At 58.8% G+C, this 22,055-nt stretch overlaps 1 protein-coding gene across 4 annotated transcripts in view; it reads left to right on the forward strand.

The window, feature by feature from the left end:
* AHDC1 (AT-hook DNA binding motif containing 1) overlaps nt 1-22,055 on the forward strand; it is a 63,879-nt gene that overhangs the window by 33,248 nt on the left and 8,576 nt on the right. For 2 of the 4 annotated variants that reach the window (XM_045545816.1, XM_045545818.1), the window contains exons 3-7: nt 9,237-9,408; nt 9,582-9,797; nt 14,666-14,777; nt 14,910-14,947; nt 15,352-20,274. In XM_045545816.1, coding sequence (XP_045401772.1) covers nt 15,426-20,231 — 4,806 coding nt within the window. In that variant the 5' untranslated portion in view covers nt 9,237-9,408; nt 9,582-9,797; nt 14,666-14,777; nt 14,910-14,947; nt 15,352-15,425 and the 3' untranslated portion in view covers nt 20,232-20,274. Of the gene's footprint in view, nt 1-9,236; nt 9,409-9,581; nt 9,798-14,560; nt 14,778-14,909; nt 14,948-15,351; nt 20,275-22,055 lie in introns of all 4 variants that reach the window. The other 2 variants (XM_045545819.1, XM_045545817.1) reach the window with 2 other exon arrangements.

Below are 22,055 nucleotides of genomic sequence, written 5' to 3' on the forward strand. Positions count from 1 at the left end.
TCCGGGAGCCCTGCCCGCGGGCCGCCCGCCCCCTCGCAGGCACCGCTCCCGGTGTTCTGGACGCGCCGTGGGTGGAGTCGGCGGGAGGTGGAGGAGGAGGCAGGGCCGGCCCATGGGGCGGGGAGACCGTTGAAGGCCTCGCCCTTCCTGCTCCGGGAGAGGCCGAACACGCGACCTGGAGACCAGGCAGCTCAGCTCCCCTTGGAGCGCCTCACCGGGCCTCCTGTCCCCTGGAGTGCTCTGCCTTCGTGCCCACCTGTCCAAATCTTGCCAAGTACCACTTTCTGCAGGAAGATTTCCCAGAACCGACTCCCCTCATCTTTTTTTCTGATTACCTACATCCTTTTGGTGGCCCTCTGTAATAACGGTACTACCAGTTAACGTCACTGCTGTCCACTGAACAGCCAGCCTACTGTGCACCAGACACTGCTCCGTGTTTTTCATGTTACATGATGCATTTCCGCTGGCTTCTGCCTTGTATTATGCGGCCCCTCTCACCCCCCGGATTGGGAGTTTCTCCCGTCGGGGGTTACAGACACCACCTGGCTAGGAATAGGCACCACTCAATGTTTAGGATGGATGGTAGAGGAAGAGTCGGGACCGTGGAGGGAAAGTACCTGTCTAAAGTCACACAGCAAGTAGGTAGACCAATCAAAGCTAGAAACCGTGTTTCCAGCTCCCTGCAGGTGTTTGGCTGTGTGTGTGACTAAGAGCAAGGGGTTGCAGAGAGTTGCTTTGGGCCTTGCCTTTCCCCTACCCACCTCCCAAAGATCAGAGGAACCCCAGGCCTAGCTTCCTCTGCAGTCCACACATGTTCACCAGGACCCCTGACTTCTGGGAAGAGGGGGGAGCAGTGGGCGGACTTTTGCAGGCCGAAGGGGCAGTTCTGAGCTACAAGGAGTATTGTGGGCCCAGTGATTGGGGGCTTACTGGTACTGGGGACATACATAAGGATTTAGCTGGCAGGTGAGAGGTTCCAAGTTGGGCACAGAGGAATGTTGGGAGCCAAAGTATGTGGGGTTCAGTGCAAGGGAGGCAGGGATTATGCTGGGCCAGCACTCCCCCCACCAATAAGCTGGCCCAGTGGAATGCTGGGAGGCCCCAGGGATGGGGCCAGGCAGCCAAGGTGTCTCCGGTGGCACGGAAGCAGTTAAGAGCTGCCTCAGCCTGTTCCTTCAGACAATTAGTGACATCTCGCTTGACAACACCACACTGAGCCGATGCAGACCTCAGCCCCCCTCCCGGCCCCCCCATGGCCGCTTCAGCTGTTTATTCTTGGGCTTTAACAATTGGGATTCTGACTTGGAGGAGCGGGCGCCCCGCACTGCCCTCTGACCTACCGTCGCCTTGGCAACTGGAGCCCGGTAGGCCTGGGCTCTGTGTTAGGATTACAGATCCTGAATTCACAATCTTGCTGCTCCCCTGCAAGCAGCAGCAGCAGTAGCAGCATGCAGGATCTTCAGCTAGACTGGAGGGGACAGAGAAGGAGGGTCCCCAGGGACCAGCCTGAGGTACGAGTGGGAACATGGGATGCCCACAGGTGACCTGGAGAATGGTGCCCCTTTGGCAGCCTCCATGGGGTTGAGCAGGGCCCAGAGCCCTGTTCCACTTCCAACATCCCCTATCTGCCCTCTGGAAACTTTCTTTCTGGTGGAGCCTCGAGGGCAGGAGCGAGGTTTCTTCATTACCCCCCCCTTTTCCCCCTCAGTCAGCCCCCTACCATGCCCAGAGCTCCAAGTGCCAGCAGACTGTGCCCCTGCCGTGCCCGCCACCATGGCAACAGGCCCCCCTCCCTCACCAGCTCTGCTCCTTCCTCCCCCAACCCTAGCAGCCAACTGCCCCAGCTGAAACCGGAGCCGATGCATCTGTGAGCCTCATGCCCAGACCCACATTCCATTTCTGTCCTCTGTCCCCCCCAGTTCTGGCGACGACATCTCCCGTCATCTTTGTGGTCCTCCTCCTCCTCCTCCTCCTCCCCCCCCCTCCCTCCTCCCCCTCCCCTCATGCCTCCTCGCCTCTGCCTACTCCTGCTGTTCCCCCCACACTCTATCACTCAGTGTCTCCCCCTTCTTCCCACCCCATCAAGTGTGTCTCACCCTCAGACTGTCTCTGTTGGTCTCTGGGTGTGTCAATCCCTCTATCTCCAGCTCCCAGGGTCGCTGGTTTTCTGTGCCTCGGCCTGTCTGTGGCAGGCTCCTCAGGCTCCTTACCCATCTCCTGCGTGTGTGTGTGTGTGTATGTGTGTGTGTGTGTGTGTGTATGTCTTTGTCTCTGCATCATCCTGCCTGTCTCTCTTTGTCTTTTTCTTCCTCCTTCTCTCTCTCTCTCTTCCTGAGTCTCTTTCTTGCTGTTTTCCTTCCTCTAGCATGCTGACCCTCTCTCCCTTTCTCTCTCCCCTTCCCTTCTTGTCTCTCTCTCCTTAAGCCTCACTCTGCCATGTTTCTCTTGCTCCCCCCATCCTCCCTCTCTCCCTCTGTGTCTCTCCCTCCCCGCCTCTCTCCCTCTCTCCCTGGATCTGATTCTTTGCCTTGATTTCTCCCTCCCCTTGCTCTCTTCTTCCCTCTGACACTCTCCCTCTAAATACGTAGATTTCTTTGAGGGCTGGGCCTTTCAGGTCTCTTTCCTCTATTTCCTACTTGATCTCTTCCCTCGCAACCACTGGTTAGGGATCTGGGGGGCCTCCAGAGTCACCCCAAAGGAGCCTCCTTTCTAGAAGGAGCCAGATGCCCTGGAAGCCCCACTGGGCATGTGTAGTTGAACCTGGAAGGAGGCAGGGGTCTAAGGTTAAAGAGCCTGCAGAGCATGGGACACCAAGAAACAAGAGTGCTCGGCCTCCTGTTCCAGGCTTTCCGAAGATGAGCTGCATCCATCTAGTCCATTCCATAAGCTGTGGAGGGGCAGAGGGTAGTCCCAGGGGCTAAGCTGGCCCAAGAAGCTCCCTGGCTATAAAGATTCAAAGAAGAACATATCTAGGCCTCACTGATAACTGGAATTTGTCCCCTTCCCTGCTATAATGATGGCTGTCTCAGAGTATGCCTCAGTTTCCCCCAGTGATATAAGGGTATTACCCTTGCTCTATCTCTGACTTCTTTAAAGTACCTTGAGTTACTGGAGCAAAGTCAAAGTTATGAGGAACAAGGAAAGTCTAGAGTGACTCCAGCCCCCGTGCTCACCAACACCAGGGGGACTCCACACAGAAGAATTTGTCTGTCTCAGGGCATGGATAGAATCAGGGTCCTGTCTCCTTAAGTGTTGGGTGGAGGACAGTGCCCCGCCTCCCTCCAAGACTGGCAGCCCCTGCTGTTGGGCCCTCCCTCCCAGTCTGGGCAGTGGCCTCTGTCCTTCCTCCCTCGCCCCTCTTCAAGGAATGAGCTTGGAGTCATGGGCAAACAGGCCCTAGGGTGGAGGAGCTGAGCCTCCAGGGCCCAGGCCTTGCCTCTGGGTGTGGCGAGGCCTGGTCAGACAGACAGTTCCAGGACCCTGGGGTCTGGGCACTACTTACCAAGGGGCCAGGCGGGGGAGTAGGGGTGCCTGGGGGAGGCGGGTTGCACGCAAGGCATGCTGGGCCCCCTCTGCGGGTGGGTGGGGGGAACAAAGCTGGCATCGAGGCCTCAGCTAAAATTAGCCGCTTCCCTGCGCGGGAGCGAGCATGCCTGCCAGCCGCCCAGATCGCCGCTGCCTCGGCAGGCCATCTGTCGCCACGTTTTGCTCAGTCCCCCAGGGCCCCCCAGCTCCAGCCACCCCCAGGGGCTAGAGGGACTATACGCTGAGGCTGTCCCTGACCAGGGCTCTGGACTCTGCTGCTGTCATGCTGTGTGACCTGAGGCTAGGCCTGTCCCTCTCTGGGCTCCTGCACAATGTGGGGACCCTGAACACTGACATCCCAGATCCTCTAGTCCTCCTAAGCACCAGGTGCTGGTGCCCTCCCTTAGAGCTGGCCCTCTTGTCCAAGATTTGAAGGTGGGCCAAGTGGGGTTTAGGATAAAGGGGGTATAGGAGACTCTTGTCAGATTCCTCGGTCTTCACTGCGTGGTAGCACGGCACTGTATCCAGCAACACCCCAACATCCCTCCTCCCGTGTGCATACACGCACACACACACGCGCACACACACTCACTCACTCACTCACTCAGGATCTCCTATCAGTCTTAAAGAGCTCCAGGTGGGAAGCCAGGAGGTGGTGGCTGAGTTCAGCTGATACTAACTTGCTCCGTGGCTTGGGCAAGTCTCCTGCCCTCTCTTAGTCTGTTTCCCTCTTCAATAAGAAGTTTCCCGTTTCTTAAGCACCTGCCCACTTATATGCCATGTTGTCTTGTGAGGCTGGTGCTGTTGTCCCTATTGTACGGATGAGGAAACTGAGGTATGGAAAGATGAGGGTCCTCGTGAGGGAGCAGTGGAGCCAGGTTTGAACGGCTCTGTCCTTCCCACAGCCTGCAGCGCCCTGCTTGCTGCTGTCCAGCTTCAGCTGCCTTGGGACCTTGGCACTTGCCTGGCTCCCGTCCCTTCTCCCCTCCCCAAAGCCGAGGAGGCTGAGCTGCTGCTCCAAGGTCACCCAGCCTGGCCCCTGAGGAGGGCAGACTTGAACCCAGGCCTCTTGGCTCCAGGCCTCCCTCACCACCATGGCCAGCAGGCTGGGCCTGTTCCCTGGGTGAGTCATGCCCCTGGACTTTGGCCTCCTTGTCCCCAGCTCTGTGGCCTGAAGTTTGGAGAGGGAGCCTGTGTAAGGAAGAGGGGCTCCCCTGGCAGTGGGAGTCTCAAGCCATTGTTCCCCCTCAGTGAGTGCACGGTGACAGCAGCCCCTAGCTCCCTGCTCCCCATACATCTCTAAGCAGTCTCATAGAAGTAGCTCCCTCCCTCCACAGCTCATTCTGTCCCCTCCCTAGATACACAAGACATTACCCTAGAAGTGGGGTGGGGTAGGGGCTGGGGGAGGTGGCATTTCCAGGTAGTCTGTGTGCCCCAGGCAGCTTCCTCCCCAGCACTGCTCTCCCCAAGCACCCAGCCGCTGCATTGCCCAGGCGGGAAGCCACAGCACCTCCCCTTCTGGTGTCCAGGGACCAAGGTCACACCCAGAGCCCTGTGTGCCTCCACCTCCTCCTGGGGCCAGTGGTGTTTGTCACTGGGGCAACGTGTGGCTGTGCCCAGCTCTGGCAGTGCTAGGGTGACATTCATGCCCTGTGAGCTGTGACGCCTCTGCAGACAGAGGACAGCACCACCCAGACTGGCAACAGTGATGGGGGAGGGGTGAGGTGGGCCATCACCTGTCGCCTGTCCAAATCAGGGAGGTGACACGTCAGGTACCCATCTGCTGTCTGGAGGGAGGATTCACAGGGAAGGGGCAAGGTTGTGTCCCTGCCTCAATACTATGTGGTGGGTGAAGGGGTCTGTGTCTTCCTCACACCTGGAAGATGAGGCTTATCTCACGTTTTATGTGTGTATGACAAGTTCTCTGTGCATCCACATCCTGTTTTTGTGGGGGGGGGGGGTTCCCTGGTTGTGTGTTAGTCGTACCGTTGTGAGGGGTGACAACTTGTGTTCCTGTCCCATACTATCTAGGGGTGTCAGATGTGCCCATCTCACGTTTGGGGGGAAGCGACAGGTTATGTGCTTAGCTCATTCTGTTAGGAGGGTTGTCACCGACTCATAGGCCTGTCTCTGTGGCTGTTGTGTGTGTGTGAGAGATGTCACCATGTGCCCGTCTCATGCTGTTGTGAGGAGTGACATGTGTGATTATCTCATGCTGTTGGGAAGTTGTCAGTAACTTGGGAGTTCGTCTCTCACCCTAAAGAGACGACATGTTGCCCGGTGATGTGGGGCTGGCAGTTGGTAGGGCCTCTCCATGCAGACCACAGAGCCCCAGAGGAAACCCTGAGACCCTGAGCATGGGGACAAGTGTGGGCTGGGGGGTGTCAGTCCCACATAGCCTACCTTCTTCTGACCCAGGTGCCACCCCTTGGGACCCTTCCGCAGGAGGGAGGACCCAGTGTTTTTCAGATGGTGGGGAAAGGGGCTTCTGGGGCCAGAGCCGGTGTATGACTGCATAGATGGGGCGCCAGGCAGGGTTTGCACAAGGAGGAGCTGTGTCCCCAAGAGCCTGGGGACCCTATTCCCTCCCTCTTCTGCCCCTGAAACTGTTAAACTAATTAAGGCTGTGGAGCCGCAGGATTAATCGGGGCAGCTCGGCGCGGGCCGGGAGCTCAGGTAGTCGATTAGTGCGCCGAGGAGGATATTGGATTTCTGAACCGCAAGTCAGCACTATTCGGGCCTGTTATCTCTCCGAGGCTCGAGGGTCAGGAGGCGGGAGGCTGGGCGCCTGGCCGCCTCTGCCTGGCCAGCCCGGGCGTCACTCCCCCTGCCCGCGCGCCGCCAGCTCCTGCCTGTCTGCTGCCCACGCGGGCCTCACCCCGGCCCACCCCGTTCTGCCATCCCTTTCTCAGGCTCCCAGGGAAACATCCGGTCCCTGGTCCTCTCCCTGCCTCTCTGTCGGGCTCTCCTCCCTGGAGCCCCTCTGCCCTCTGGTTCTTCGTCCTTCCTGGCCTCTGGCTCACTCTAGACCACCCGACACCCTCTCTTCAGCCTCTGACAGGGTCTCAACCCCTCCTTGCCTTCCCTTCCTCACTGTCTCTGTGTATGTGTTGCCTGTCTCTCTCAGTTTTTGCCTATCTCTGTCTCTCAAGTCTCTCTGTCTCTGTTCTCTCCCTCTGTGTGTCTCTGTCTCCCTGTGTATCTTTCTCCCTCTTCCGTCTTTTCCTCTCTCCTTCTGGCAATCTCTCTCTCTCTCTCTCTCTCTCTCTTGTGTGGTCTCGGCTGGTGTCTGCAACCAGAACAAATCTCCCCCAGCCAACACCCCCTGAACAAGGAGGCCAGAGCAGCTAATGGGAAACATGTGATTCTGCCTTGTGCCTGGAGCACCGTGAAGGGAGCCTTGGTCCCAGCCCAGCCCCTGCTTCCCCCTTGCCGCATTCCCCCCCCCACACTGTCCTCTGCCTCCAAGCGTCCCCCCCCCCCCACCCAGCCTGTGTGTGCACAGTTGCAGGTTCCCCAGTCACTTACATTTGGGGGGACTGGCATTTATCAGCTAGGGAGTATCAGGTTGTGGAGGGGCTGGGGGCAGCTTTGTTCCTTAGGTCCCCCCAGCCCCCAGGGCCAGGCAGACCCCATGCAGACTCCCCACCACCACCGCCATATGTAGGAGAATGGGGCCAAGATGAGCTGAGCTGTGGGGGCCTGGGTGGGGGGCAGCCAGTCCACCCCCACTGGAGGGCCCTGGGGCCACCCAGGTTTGCATCTTTTCCTTCCTCCTGGGCCTCTGGGGAGCTGTAGAGGTGGGGGCTCCCTGAGGGCTTGGGAGCTGCTGGGCTGTGTTTCTGTGCCCACCCAACCACAGGGAAAGGGGGGACGGATCAGAGGAGGGAGGCTCTGGCAGGTTGGAATTCTCCTTCTCTGCCTGTGGATAAATTGTCCCTAATCCAGGCTTGGGGAGTTGTCTGGCTCCTACAGAGAGAGAGAGAGAGAGAGAGAGAGAGAGAGAGAGAGAGGGAGGGAGGGAGGAGGGAAGCAGGCACATACAAACACTGTGACACAGACACACACACTGTCTCACAAAGGGTCTCTCACATGCATGCACACACACCCTGACAAGTTACACAAAGGTACCACACAAACACTGAGGCACCGTTGTGCTGACAGACCCATGGCACACAGACCTGCTCACACATGTTGACACTGACACATAGCTTTACTGGCACAAACATACAATGACATAGCACAAGGACCCACTGATATACACAGTCACACAGTGACGTACAGTCACACAATGACGAGGTCACACAAATCCACACATGCATGGACTCACAAGCACAGACTGTCCCGTGGTGAAACAGACCCACAGGGACACCGTGACCAGTCACGCTGCCACACGATGACCCTGAAAACCCAGAGAAAGGCAGAGGTAGGAGGGAGCCAACACTGGTCCACAGTGACACCAGTGCCCGCAGTCACAGGCCCAGAGATTAGAAACCTGCAGGGACAGCAGAGGATCAGCCCCCACGCCCTGCCAAACACACATCCAGAGAGCTCTGAGACAGGCAGGAGCCGGTTTGGCTCCCGACACAGCGAGATGCAGAGAGCCAGGCGGAGCGTGTGCACTCCCAGGCACATGCACCCCCCGACCGCTGGGCCCACCTTGTCACACAGAGGCACACACACTCACACCTCTGTGTCCTCACAGGCTCAGCTAGACACACACACAAAGCTGGATAGAAAGAAATGGGAATAGTGTGCAGACCCGCACATACAACTGAAGACGCCGACACCAGCACACACTCAGCTGGCATCCTACAAACACACACCCTGCTGACCACACCAGCCTCAACCCAGCAAACACATGACCCCACATGTGCACACTCCTTATGTATGTCCCTGCACAGACATACAGAAATACAGAGAGGCATACCAGCAGGCTACATGGATCCGGGAACCCACATACAGGTGTATTTACGCAGACAGCCGAACATTCAGGCATGCATTTGTACAGGCAGAATCTCTGTCGCACACATGCGAATTCCCAGGCAACCAGACCCTCTGAGCAGTCCATGAGGCCTGATTCCCAGACCCCCTCCGGGCTCTAGCACAGACCTCAGGGAGGCAGCCACGTGGGCAGGAAGCAGGGAGGGTGAGGAGGGCCATGGGTATTAAAGAAAACAAAGAGACATAACCAGTGCTGCTAGAGACAGGTAAATGCCAGCTGTGATAGGCCCTTGTGGAAATCTGCATCCACCATCACTCCACTCCTAACAGCGACTCTCACACCTGCATTGCAAATAAGCGCTTAGCATGATAGCTTCCCCAGAGTGCTCCTCCCATGCACGAGATCTTATTCTTCCCATTTTATAGATGAGAAAACTAAGAACCGGATCAGTTAACTGACTCGCCCAAGGTCACACAGTTAGTGAGTGTTAAGCCAAGGACTCAGACTCCCAAAGGCCAGGTTCCTTCCACTGTAGCGTATGTGCATGTGTATGCATGTGTGTACCTAGACAAACAAAAACATCGCCTCCCAGCAGAGCCTGAGGTTTCAAGAGACAGGCTCACAACTCCCCAGTGGGATGACGTTGGAGCTCAGTTGGACCCCATCTAGGATGGCGTCCTGGCTCAGTGTCCCTCTGCACCCTGCCCTCTAACTGGCTCACCTTGTGTCGGTGCTTATGCCTGGGGTACTGTGTTTGCTTCCACAGATGGGCGCTTGCCTGATTGTCTACCCATCGGCCTGGACCCCAGAGCCCACCCAGCTGAGCAGAGGGCCCCGGGTGCGGGGCGACGCTTGGGCTGCTGCAGAGACCACCCTGGAGACGCTGGTGAAGACAGGCCTTTCCTGCTGAGCCGGGCTTGTCTGCACGGCCTGCTCAGGTAACAATGTGCAGGGCAGCCAGGCCTGGGCTGGGGCCACCCCCAGGACATGGGGATCAGGGGAACTTGCCTCCCAGTCCCAGCAGCAATCCCCTCCCAGCTTAGGCCAAAAACAGGTCCTTTATAGAAGCCAAAGATATTAACCCAGCTTACTCAAACTCCCCGTTATCCAGAAAGGGGAACTGAGGCTCATGGATATACAGTGAGTCCTACCTCCTAGCCTGAGGACTCTTCCCTGCGCCTTGATGACCTGGGAGGAGAAAGGGGTTGTGACAGTGATCAAGACTCAGGGCAGAGGTGGAAACCAGAGTGCCTGATGTGTGCAGCTGCTGCTCCCCCAGGACACCTCTCTACTGGAGTCTGACGAAGCAGAGAGCTGAGAAGCCAAGGTGAGGTGCTGGGAGGGCCTGGGTAGCCCAGCTGTGCTAGGGTGCCCTTACAGGACAGGGAGGGGGGCAGTGGCAGTGGCAGGACCTGCCTCCCTTCTCCTGGCCCAGGTTAGCCCACCCAGGCTCAGGAGCTGCAGAGCCAGGTGAGGCTGCCCTGCCCTGCAAAGGCAACTCCCTGAACTGACACATGAAGCCTCCGGCTCCAGGAAGCTCCCTAGAGCCTGGCCTGCCTGGGGACCCCACCCAGCTTCCAAAGGAGCATTCCTGGGGCCTGAGGTCTGGGGGTGGGGCCTCCTGGGATTGTAAGGGTGGGGAGGTACAGCTGTGGGAGGATGCAAGGCTGTGTGTACCCAACTGTAAATGTACGGGGCACTCAGGCTTGCGTGCAAGCAGGTGTGTGGTAGGACTCTGTCCTAGGTGCACAGGGTTGTCTATACAAGAGTTATGTAAGTGGGCTGGGGGGTGTTCGAGGCCGTGTATGTGGTATATTGGAGTGGTGAGTATGCGAGATTCGGGGTGTGTACTGGGCAGTTGTGGCAATACTGCGGGGGGGGTGTACGCCACACTGTGTGGTGTGTGTGCAGGGTGCTAGTGTACACTGGAGAGATGGGTGTATAGACAAGATCTGAATACACTGGGGAGGTGTGGTGTGTGCACAGGGATCTGCATGTGCACTGGAGGAGTGTGTTTCAGGGTTCTGGGTGCACAGTGGGGGTGGTGTGTGCACATGGCTCCATTTGTGCTTTGGAGGTGGGCTGGGCGAGCCTCGCTGAGCTGGGCTCAGCAGTGCCCAGCCTTGTGGCCAAATCGCTGAAGTCACTTCCTTTCCAGCAGCAACTTTCCAGGAGGAGGAGTTCTTCAGACCTGGGCGGGGAGGGGGGGGCGGAACAAGGAGCTCTCAGGGGAAGAAGGTAGGCGGGGGTGTGAGGCTGGGGGGAGGGCCTGGTGGGGCTGGAGGAGGGGAGTCCTCCGGGAGACAGAAGGAAAGACAAGGACAGGAGTCTGGAAGGGCCAAGGGCAGGAGGGGATGGGGGCGGAGCAGGGCGGGAAGCACAGTCCCTGGGTGACCTCAGAGGGAGGAAGGGAGGGCCGCCGGCAGGGTGACCCTCGGGTCCAGCCAGAGCTGGCAGTGGCGCCCGCACACCTGGCACCCAGGGCAGGGGGCTGGCAGGGGGCGGTTCTGGGGCAGACCTGCTTGCCAGGTGCCCTGCTCTGGGCAGGAAGGGGGTGGGCGAGGGCTGCACAAAGGAGCTCTGTGTGGCTAGGGGTAGGGTGGGGTGGGTGGGGTGTGCTGTGCTGTGCTGTGCTGTGGGGGGGCCCCCCTGGCCCTGGGGGGAAGGGGGCGGGGCAGGGCCAGCTCCCCTTGGGGGCATCAGTGGCTCCAAAGGGACACCTAGTGGCGAGGGAGGGTAGTGCATCTGGATGGCCAGTGGGAGGTGGTGGCTAGAAGATGAGAGGGGGATAGAAGTCAAAAATTAGAACTAATGGTTGGGATTAGGACAGTTGGAGGAGGCTGCATGGGAGGGGACTGAATCTCTAGTCAGTGAAGCAGTTTGCTATAAAAGATCCCAACAAACCTAAATTCAGACCAGCTGAATTGAATGATATGGCTGTTTGTCCTTAAGGACATAACTTAACCTCTCTGTGGCTCCATTTAAATGCCAAATGAGTGACAACTGCCGTTATTATTTCCATCATTGTTATTTTTGTTATGATTTGGGGCTGAAATCAGGTTGGAAGATCTGCAGGTACAGCAGAGTGGGCTGGAGGGAAGGAGATTGAGGGGGCAATGACTAGTCCCTGAGGGGGCAGATCCTAGGAGATAAGGCCCCAGGAGGAGAAGGGAGGTGATGGGGAAGGTCTCAGAATACCGGTAACAGCCCCTTTGATGCAGTGATTTCCATTTGAGGATATCCCTGGGCCTTCAAGCCAGCCTGGGAGGGAAATGGGGGGGAGGAGTGCTCAGGCTGGAGAGAGGGTCATGAGGCCGGAAGTGAGAGCTGGGGCTGGCAGCCTGGCTCCCCTGGGGAGGCTGTGGGTGGGGGAGGGGGAGGAGGGTTGGGGAAGGGGTGGGGTGGTCACAGCCACAGCAGGGAGGGTGGGGCTGGGGACTCAAGGATGTGGGCTGGTGCTTCCCAGCACTGTACACAGCAGGTTGGGGCCCCCGGCCCCCTCCCAACCAGCTGGTGTCCCCATGGGCGAGCTCAGACACACTGACCCAGAAGCAGACAGGAGGACAGAAGGACCCTTTTAACTTTGTGCACAGACCAGGGCTAGGTGGTACCCCTGGGAGGGGGCCAAGAGAATGGCTGCTGGGCGTGGTGGGGAGGGAGCCAGCTGCTTCCCTCAGATGCTGGAGGCTGCAGAGACAGCAGTGGACAGAGTCAGGAGGCCTGGCGGGAGGACATGCCCAAAGGTCTTCACGGCTGGGTGGAACAGAAGCCACCACTGGAGAGGAGGTTTTTCTCTTCTGCCAAGATCACACCCTCAGGCCCCAAGTGGGAGGTCTCCAGAGCAGGGAAGGCTTGGCAAGCCTGGCCCTTGGTGAGGGAGGGATGGTGGCTTCTGGTAAGCATCTCAGAGACGGCATCAGGAGCCATGGCCAGCTGTACTCTTGGGAATGGGACTTGGAGAGTCTGGAGTCTGCTCCCCTTGCCTCCCAGCAAGAGCAGCTGTGCTCCAAGTTCTTAGAGATGAGACCTCACGGCCAGGAATGGGAGAGAGCAGGGCCCTGAGTGATCCTACAGGTGGGACCTGCAGAAAGGGGAGGAGCAGTAGACAGAGGGACATTCCACCTGGATGAGCAAAAACAGGGCCCCTCCTGTGCTGTTTTGTGGCCTCGGACAAAGTCTCTTTGCATCTTCAGATCTCAGTTTCCTCATCTCTAAAATGAAGAGGAGCACGCAATGGCACTAGAAAGTGTACCCACTGGGGTAGCTGATTAAAAATACAGATTCCCAGATGTCCCTCCAGATCTGTGAGTCAGAATACCCTGGACTAGGGCCTGGGTATCTGGAATGTTACACAGCTCCCCCAGGCCCAGGGTTTGGAAGCCAATGGGTTAGATAATTTGAAGGTTCCTCCCAGCCTTAAATTAGACCACAGCTCTAGAAGGAGCATTTTCAGAGGTAGCTGAAGGAAAGTTGCAGGAGCTGGGAGTGGAAGGAGGCTTTGGACTTAGGGCAGAATTAGGAATCCTGCCACTTAACAGCTATGTGACTTCAGGCAGGTTACACAACCGCTCTGAGCCTGTTTCCTCTGTAACAGGGGAATAATAAACAGTGCCTCCCAGGTTGCAGTGAGGATTCAGTGGGTCATGTATGTGAAGGTGCTTTATAGATTGCAAATCGCTGCCCACCAAAGGGGAGCAGAGGAGTGTCCCTTTCCACTCTGTTCTGTCCTCTGCAGTCTTCCTGTGGGGTGACAGCACTGGGCCATATGGCAGCCAGTGAGAGTCTACATGTGTCCTTGCGGGGTGGGCTCTGGGAGTTGACCACTAGGTCAGGGCCAAACACTAGGCAGGGACTGGGGTCAGCCTTCACGACCCTCACAGTGGTTGGGGCCCATTCAGCTCCCTGTTCCCTGAGATTCCAGCTCCTGGGGATCAGCCACAGCCCTGAGTCCCCAGGCTCTCCTGGGAGTCAGACATGCCTGGATCTAAATCCCAGCCCTACCCTGACCAGCTCAGGGAGTCAATTGGTAAATATTTACGTAGCATCCACAGCCCAGGCCCTGGGGTCAGAAGATACAGCAACAAGGTAGACGTGATCCCTGCCTCTGAAGAGCCCATACTCTTGAGGGAGATGCACTAAACAGCCAATCACACAAAGTAATTGATTACCGTTGTGATACATACTATGAACGTGAAATAGATAGGGCTCTAAGAGTATGTAGCTTGAGAGTATGTAGCTCACTGTAGCCTCAAACTCCTGAGCTCAAGCGATCCTCCTGCCTCAGCCTCCCAAGTAGCTGGGACTATAGGTGCGCACCACCACACCCGGCTAATTTATTTTCTATTTTTAGTAGAGATGGGGTCTCCCTCTACTCCCTCTCCCTCAGGCTGGTCTCAAACTCTTGGGCTCAAGCAATGCTCCCACCTTGGCCTCCCAGAGTGCTAGGATTATAGGCATGAGCCACCACGCCCAGCCAATGCCTCTGCATTCTTGTCTCTCTCCCTCCTGCAATATCCTTCTTGGGTCTGAAAAAGAAAAAAGAGCCTCCTGGGAAAAGGCAGGTTGTTGGCTCTGTGTGTCTCATTCATTCATTCAACAAATATTTTTTGAAACACTGCTGTGTGCCATCTGAAGTTCTGGGTGTTGGAAGATACATACAGTGGTGAACGAGACAGATACTCTTGCCCTTGTGGTGCTTACCACCTTCCAGTGGATGGTTTCTGTAGAAATGGGGAGGATAATCCTCTCGGTCTCAGGTTAGGGGGGATTAGATGAGATAATCCGTATAAAGTGCTTAGCCCACTGTTTGGCAACAGAAAATGTATCCCCAAAGTGTGGACTTTTATTTTTGTTGCCTGCCTGGTACAACTGTTAAACCTCTGACCTTAGGCACTCTTTTACTTTTCCTTTGCAGCTCTTATCCCACTAATAATTACATCATTTAGAAAGATTTGACCAATGTCTGTCTACCCAGTCCTTGTGCAAAGTAGGCACTCCATAAATAATGAGTGTGTGAATGAATGATGTTTATCTCTGCGCCTCCATTTCTTCATCTGCAAAATGGGGTTATTAATAGCCCCTACCTCACAGGATTGGTATGAAGAATTAAATGAAACGATGCCTGGACAGCTTCCCGCCCAGTGCCTGGTGCGCAGTAGGTGCTCACTAAACCTGAGCTGCGATGGTCCTTTCCAGGCGCTGTCCACGCCCCGAGGCCTGGGCTCAGGCCGAAGTTGCTCCACAGCACCCCCAGCTGACAGCCAGCAACTGGCAGAGCCCCCAGGCACGGGGGCCCTCTCCCTCCCAGGTCAGCCGGGTGTGTGTACTGGAGGGGGCTGGGGTAGTACCTGGAGGAGGCTGGGCCGGTGAGCAGGGGTTGAGCTGTGGCCACCAGACCATTTGTGGAATTCAGATCTGTTGCCTATCTTGTTGCCCACAGAGATTTCCAGTGTGACAGCCCAGGCGGCAGAGCCGAGGGTGAGTGGCTGTGGTTCTCCTTGAGCCCTGGGTGTGGGGGCAGGAAGGAGGGAGGCCATGCCCTTGATGGGACTTCCTGGCCCTCTCCTTAGTCTGATCTGGAGTGGTCACCTCGCCTGAAGATGAGTTTCCCTCTTGAAGGCAGGGGTCCCTTTCTCCGTGAGCACATAGCCAGGTTCTAGAAGGGGGTGGGCTGTCAGTAAGTGCAACGGCCCACGAGGTGTTCATTGTGCATGTGGTGGTTCGGGAAAGGCTGGGAGTCAGCAAAGAGATTGGGCTTGGAAGGGGCTGGAGTTGGTATACGGGAGGAGACCTTGCAGGGGTCCAGGAGCTCTTTGAGGATGTGGGAGCTGGTGAGCACTTGGGCGTTCAGTGAGGAAGCTCCTGCCTGTCCCACCCGGCAGGTCCTGGTCCCGGCTTCTCGCACCCTCATGTCAGCCCCGGCCCCGCCCGGTGGCCCGCGGAGGACAAGGTCAGGATGCGTGTGAAGCCCCAGGGCCTGGTGGTGACTTCCAGTGCCGTGTGCAGCTCTCCTGACTACCTCCGGGAGCCCAAGTACTACCCCGGCGGCCCCCCCACCCCCCGGCCCTTGCTTCCCACCCGGCCCCCTGCCAGCCCACCTGACAAGGCCTTCTCCACCCACACCTTCTCTGAGAACCCACGTCCGCCCCCACGCCGGGACCCCAGCACCCGGCGCCTACCAGTCCTTGCCAAGGGGGACGACCCGCTGCCCCCACGGGCAGCCCGTCCCGTCTCACAGGCCCGCTGCCCGACACCGGCCGGTGACGGCAGCAGCTCCCGACGCCACTGGGACAACGGGCGGGTGAACCTGCGTCCAGTGGTGCAGCTGATTGACATCATGAAGGACCTGACGCGGCTCTCCCAGGACCTGCAGCACAGCGGTGTGCACCTGGACTGTGGCGGGCTCCGGCTCAGCCGCCCACCCGCCCCACCGCCCGGCGACCTACAGTACAGCTTCTTCTCTTCACCCAGCCTGGCCAACAGCATCCGCAGCCCTGAGGAACGGGCCACCCCCCATGCCAAGTCAGAGCGGCCCAGCCACCCCCTCTACGAGCCTGAGCCTGAGCCTAGGGACAGTCCCCAGCCTGGCCAAGGCCACAGTCCTGGAGCCACGGCTGCAGCCACTGGTCTGCCCCCAGAGCCTGAACCAGATGGCCCTGACTACTCAGAACTCGCTGATGCCGACATCCTCAGTGAGCTGGCCTCCCTTACTTGCCCTGAGGCCCAGCTGCTAGAGGCCCAAGCCCTCGAGCCACCGTCACCTGAGCCGGAGCCTCAGCTCCTGGACCCTCAGCCCCGCTTCCTGGACCCACAGGCACTAGAGCCTCTCGGGGAAGCTTTGGAGCTGCCACCCCTGCAGCCTCTTGCTGATCCTCTGGGGCTGCCCGGCCTGGCCCTCCAGGGCCTGGATTCCCTGCCTGACTCCCTGGAGTCGCAACTGCTTGACCCCCAGGCGCTCGACCCCCTACCCAAGTTGCTTGACGTCCCGGGTCGCCGTCTAGAGCCCCAGCAGCCCCTGGGACACTGCCCACTGGCCGAGCCCTTGCGCCTGGACTTGTGCTCACCCCACGGCCCCCCTGGGCCCGAGGGTCACCCCAAGTACGCCTTGCGGCGCACTGATAGGCCAAAGATCCTGTGTCGCCGGCGGAAAGCCGGACGAGGGCGCAAGGCAGACGCTGGACCTGAGGGACGCCTGCTGCCCCTGCCTATGCCCACAGGGCTGGCGGCCGCCCTGGCCGAGCCCCCACCGCCGCCACCTCCACCACCTCCTGCCCTGCCAGGCCCAGGCCCAGTCCCAGAGCTGGAGCCAGAATCTTCCCAGACCCCAGTGGTCCCTACCCGCAAAGGCAAGTGCCGGGGCGTGCGGCGCATGGTGGTGAAGATGGCAAAGATCCCTGTGTCGCTGGGGCGGCGGAACAAGACCACGTACAAAGTGTCGTCCTTGAGCAGCAGCCTGAGTGTGGAGGGCAAGGAGCTGGGCCTGCGCGTGTCGGCAGAGCCCACCCCGCTGCTGAAGATGAAGAACAACGGACGGAACGTGGTGGTGGTCTTCCCACCCGGTGAGATGCCCATTATTCTCAAGCGTAAGCGTGGCCGCCCTCCTAAGAACCTGCTCCTGGGTCCTGGCAAGCCCAAAGAGCCAGCCGTGGTGGCAGCTGAGGTGGCCACTGTGGCAGCAGCCACCATGGCCATGCCAGAGGTGAAGAAACGACGGCGGCGGAAGCAGAAGCTGGCATCTCCCCAGCCGTCCTATGCAGCGGACGCCAACGACAGCAAGGCCGAGTATTCAGACGTCCTCGCCAAGCTGGCCTTCCTGAACCGCCAGAGCCAGTGTGCTGGACGGTGCTCGCCACCCCGCTGCTGGACACCCAGTGAGCCCGAGTCAGTGCACCAGGCCCCTGACACCCAGAGCATCTCCCACTTCCTGCACCGTGTGCAGGGCTTCCGGCGGCGTGGGGGCAAAGCAGGCGGTTTTGGTGGCCGGGGTGGGGGCCATGCAGCCAAGGCAGCCAGATGCTCCTTCAGTGACTTCTTTGAGGGCATTGGCAAGAAAAAGAAGGTGGTGGCCGTGGCAGCTGCTGGGGTTGGGGCCCCTGGCCTCACTGAATTGGGGCATCCACGCAAACGGGGCCGGGGGGAGGTGGACGCTGTGACTGGGAAGCCCAAGCGCAAGAGGCGGTCCCGGAAGAATGGGACTCTGTTCCCAGAGCAGGTGCCCAGTGGCCCAGGCTTTGGGGAAGCGGGCACCGAGTGGGCCGGGGACAAGGGCGGCGGTTGGGCCCCTCACCATGGGCACCCAGGCGGACAAGCTGGCCGAAACTGTGGGTTCCAGGGGACTGAGGCCAGGGCCTTTGCCTCTGCTGGGCTGGAGAGCGGAGCCTCGGGCCGTGGCAGCTACTACGGCACGGGCGCGCCCTCAGGCCAGACCGAGCTCAGCCAGGAACGCCAAAACCTCTTCACTGGCTATTTTCGCTCGCTGCTTGATTCGGATGATTCCTCCGACCTCTTGGACTTTGCCCTCTCAGCCTCTCGCCCAGAGTCCCGGAAGGCATCGGGCACCTATGCAGGGCCTCCCACCAGTGCCCTGCCTGCCCAGCGGGGCCTGGCCACCTTTCCCAGCCGAGGAGCCAAGGCCAGCCCAGTGGCAGTGGGTAGCAGTGGGGCTGGGACAGACCCCTCTTTCCAGCCCGTCCTGCCCGCTCGCCAGACCTTCCCACCAGGACGGGCAGCAAGCTATGGGATAACTCCAGCCACTTCAGACTGCCGGGCGGCTGAGACGTTCCCAAAGCTGGCTCCCCCGCCTTCAGCTGTGGCCCGCTCACCTACAACTCACCCGCCCGCCAACACCTACCCTCCCCAGTATGGCGGCTACGGGGCTGGACAAAGCGTATTTGCCCCGGCTAAGCCCTTTACGGGCCAGGACTGCGCTAACAGCAAGGACTGCAGCTTCGCCTACGGCAGTGGCAGCAGCCTCCCTGCCTCACCCAGCAGTGCCCACAGCGCTGGCTATGCCCCACCGCCTACCGGGGCCCCCTGCCTGCCACCAAGCAAGGCCTCCTTCTTCAACAGTTCTGAGGGGGCCCCCTTCTCTGGTTCAGCCCCCACGCCCCTGCGCTGTGACAGCCGGGCCAGCACTGTCTCGCCCGGTGGCTACATGGTGCCCAAGGGCACCACAGCTTCTGCCACCTCCGCAGCCTCTGCCGCCTCCTCCTCCTCCTCCTCCTTCCAGCCCTCGCCTGAGAACTGTCGGCAGTTTGTGGGGGCTTCTCAGTGGCCTTTCCGGCAGGGCTACGGAGGCCTGGACTGGGCCTCAGAGGCCTTTAGTCAGCTCTACAATCCCAATTTCGACTGCCACGTCAGCGAACCCAACGTGATCCTGGACATCTCCAACTACACACCACAGAAGGTGAAGCAGCAGACGGCCGTGTCCGAGACCTTCTCCGAGTCGTCCTCTGACAGCACCCAGTTCAATCAGCCAGTTGGTGGCGGCGGGTTCCGGCGTGCCAACAGCGAGGCCTCAAGCAGTGAGGGCCAGTCGAGCCTGTCCAGCCTGGAGAAACTGATGATGGACTGGAATGAGGCATCATCCGCCCCCGGCTACAACTGGAACCAGAGTGTCCTCTTCCAGAGCAGCTCCAAGCCGGGCCGTGGACGGCGGAAGAAGGTGGACCTGTTCGAGGCCTCACATCTGGGCTTCCCGACGTCTGCCTCGGCCGCTGCCTCAGGCTACCCGTCCAAACGGAGCACCGGGCCCCGGCAGCCACGGGGTGGACGGGGTGGTGGGGCCTGCTCAGCCAAGAAGGAGCGGGGTGGTGCAGCGGCCAAAGCCAAGTTCATCCCCAAGCCACAGCCGGTCAACCCGCTGTTCCAGGACAGTCCAGACCTCGGCCTGGACTACTACAGTGGGGACAGTAGCATGTCACCACTGCCCTCACAGTCGAGGGCCTTTGGCGTGGGAGAGCGAGATCCCTGTGACTTCATGGGACCCTATTCCATGAACCCATCCACGCCTTCTGACGGCACCTTTGGCCAAGGCTTCCACTGCGACTCGCCCAGCCTGGGTGCTCCCGAGCTCGACAGCAAGCATTTCCCACCACTGGCCCACCCGCCCACGGTGTTTGATGCTGGCCTGCAGAAGGCGTACTCACCCACCTGCTCGCCCACACTGGGCTTCAAGGAAGAGCTGCGGCCGCCGCCCACAAAGCTGGCTGCCTGCGAGCCCCTCAAGCATGGGCTCCAGGGAGCCAGCCTGGGCCATGCAGCTGCAGCCCAGGCCCACCTGAGCTGCCGGGACCTGCCTCTGGGCCAGCCCCACTACGACTCCCCCAGCTGCAAAGGCACAGCTTATTGGTACCCACCAGGCTCAGCTGCCCGCAGCCCGCCCTATGAAGGCAAGGTGGGTACCGGGCTGCTGGCTGACTTCCTGGGCAGGACGGAGGCTGCGTGCCTCAGTGCCCCCCACCTGGCCAGCCCACCAGCCACACCCAAGGCTGACAAGGAGCCACTGGAGATGGCCCGGCCACCTGGCCCACCCCGTGGCCCTGCTGCAGCTGCTGCTGGCTATGGCTGCCCACTCCTTAGTGACTTGACCCTGTCCCCCGTGCCGAGGGACTCGCTGCTGCCCCTGCAGGACACCGCCTACAGGTATCCAGGCTTTATGCCACAGGCACATCCTGGCCTGGGTGGGGGCCCCAAGAGCGGCTTCCTGGGGCCCATGGCGGAACCTCACCCTGAGGACACATTCACCGTCACCTCCCTGTAGTGCCAACTGAAGTGCCGACTGGACCGCGAGGTTTTGTTCCTGGGTGAGTCTGGGGGTGTGGGTGCAGGGAACAGAGGCCTGGGGTGGGGGGTAAGGACATGAGAGCTTGGGCAAGGGGAAGAGGTACAGAGAGGACCAGGACACATGTGCAGGATTTAAGGACAAGATGGGGGACAGGGAGTAGGGATTCAGGATTGGGTGTTGTGGACAGTCTTGGGGGTGGGGGAGATGGGGTGCTTGGACATTCAGAGGGTCCTGTTAACTGAAGTGGCCAGAGGACTATAGACTGGATGGGCCCACCTAATTTGGTTTGTCAAACACTTATTTCCCTCATTCATGCTAGGTCTTGGGCAGTGAGAGAAACTCCCAAGTAGGGTGGGCCTTTGTATTGCTCTATATGGGACAGGTGAGGGGGAAGCAAGTTGGACGGTCACCGACCCAGGGCCTATCCCGAGGACTAGCCCTGCTGGGCACCCTCCTTTCCCTGGGAGCTTCATTTATTCCAAGATGTAGCCTGGCCAGTGTGGCTTGATCACACGTTCTGCAAGAACGTTACAGAATGGCCCAAAGTGTCCTCTCTTGGCTCCCCTGGGTCCCCACAAAGGCCATTTTTCAACATCTTTGGCCTGAGGGGCTCAGTGTGGTCAGGAGCGTGTGGGGTTAGGATCCCACTGTCCCTGGGAAGCTGCAGCCAGTGGGTCTCTCCCAAGGCAGGATGTTTTGACCCTAGAAAAGCCAGTCCCTTTCCTGAAGCCAACTGCTTTCCCCAGAGCTCAGTTAAATATCATTAGATATGTAGATTCTGTTTTTGTCAGGCATTGTGACCTCCTTAGTTAGAGCCAGTTTTCGTATTCCAAAGATTTAGTGTTTTTAAAAAGGATAATGAAAGACAGAAAATGCCCCCAAAGTGGTAAAAGAGAACAGGATTGAAGGAATCATCTTGAAGAACAACCTGCTCCAGAAATACAGTCACAACCAGCCCCACTTTTGGACAATAGATCTGTTGCAAAACTGGCCCAGACACGGTAGTAGGTGGTAGGGTGGGCTGGGGGCATGTCTGAGCCCCTTACCCTTCACTTCTGTTGCCAGAAGCCTCCTGGGAGTTTCTCTTCCTGGAGAAGGAACAGTAGGGGCTCCTGGAAAGCCCCATCCCTGCTCTGCAGAGGCCATCCAAGGCCAGGGTGACTCAGGGTCCTGAAGTCATGTCAGTGGAAACTTATTACCCCCTCTCCAGACCCCTGGTGCCTGAGGATAGCCAAGGACAGCACGCTAGAGTCAGGAGGCCTGGGGGAGGACCATTCCCTGATTGGCCACCAACTTGCTACATGCCCTTGACTAAGCTTTTGTCCCTTTCTGGGCCTCTGTTTCCCCATCTGTTCAAGGACATTGCCTTTGATAATCTCTTAGGCTCTTGCAACTCTGCATGACATAGACGATGGACCAAACTTTTTTTTTTTTGGCAGCATATTTTCCTTCCTAATGAAGCCAGGCCAAGATTAAAATGGCCCCCCATTCCCTGTGTGTCTCACTGCACAGCAGAGCTGCAGATCTGAAGCAGGACAGGGAGAAGCTGCTTAGGGTTTAAAATGTCAAACTCTTGATCCTTCTCAGTGGAGGGAAGATGTCTCCTTGGATAATCCAGAAATGCGAAATAATCTAAAAGACCATTCCTCCTGACTCTGGGTGGGAAAATGGATGGGTGTGGGGGCTGGGTGTTTGGGCAGGTCACAGCTCAGTGAAATACATAATAGAACCACCCAGTGAGGCCTGAACACAGGAAGAACTGGGATGCCATCCAGCCCCACATTCTGGCCCCACTCCCCA

The sequence above is a fragment of the Lemur catta genome, chromosome 3, assembly GCF_020740605.2.
Source record: "Lemur catta isolate mLemCat1 chromosome 3, mLemCat1.pri, whole genome shotgun sequence".
In the NCBI taxonomy this organism is placed as follows: Eukaryota; Metazoa; Chordata; class Mammalia; order Primates; family Lemuridae; genus Lemur; species Lemur catta.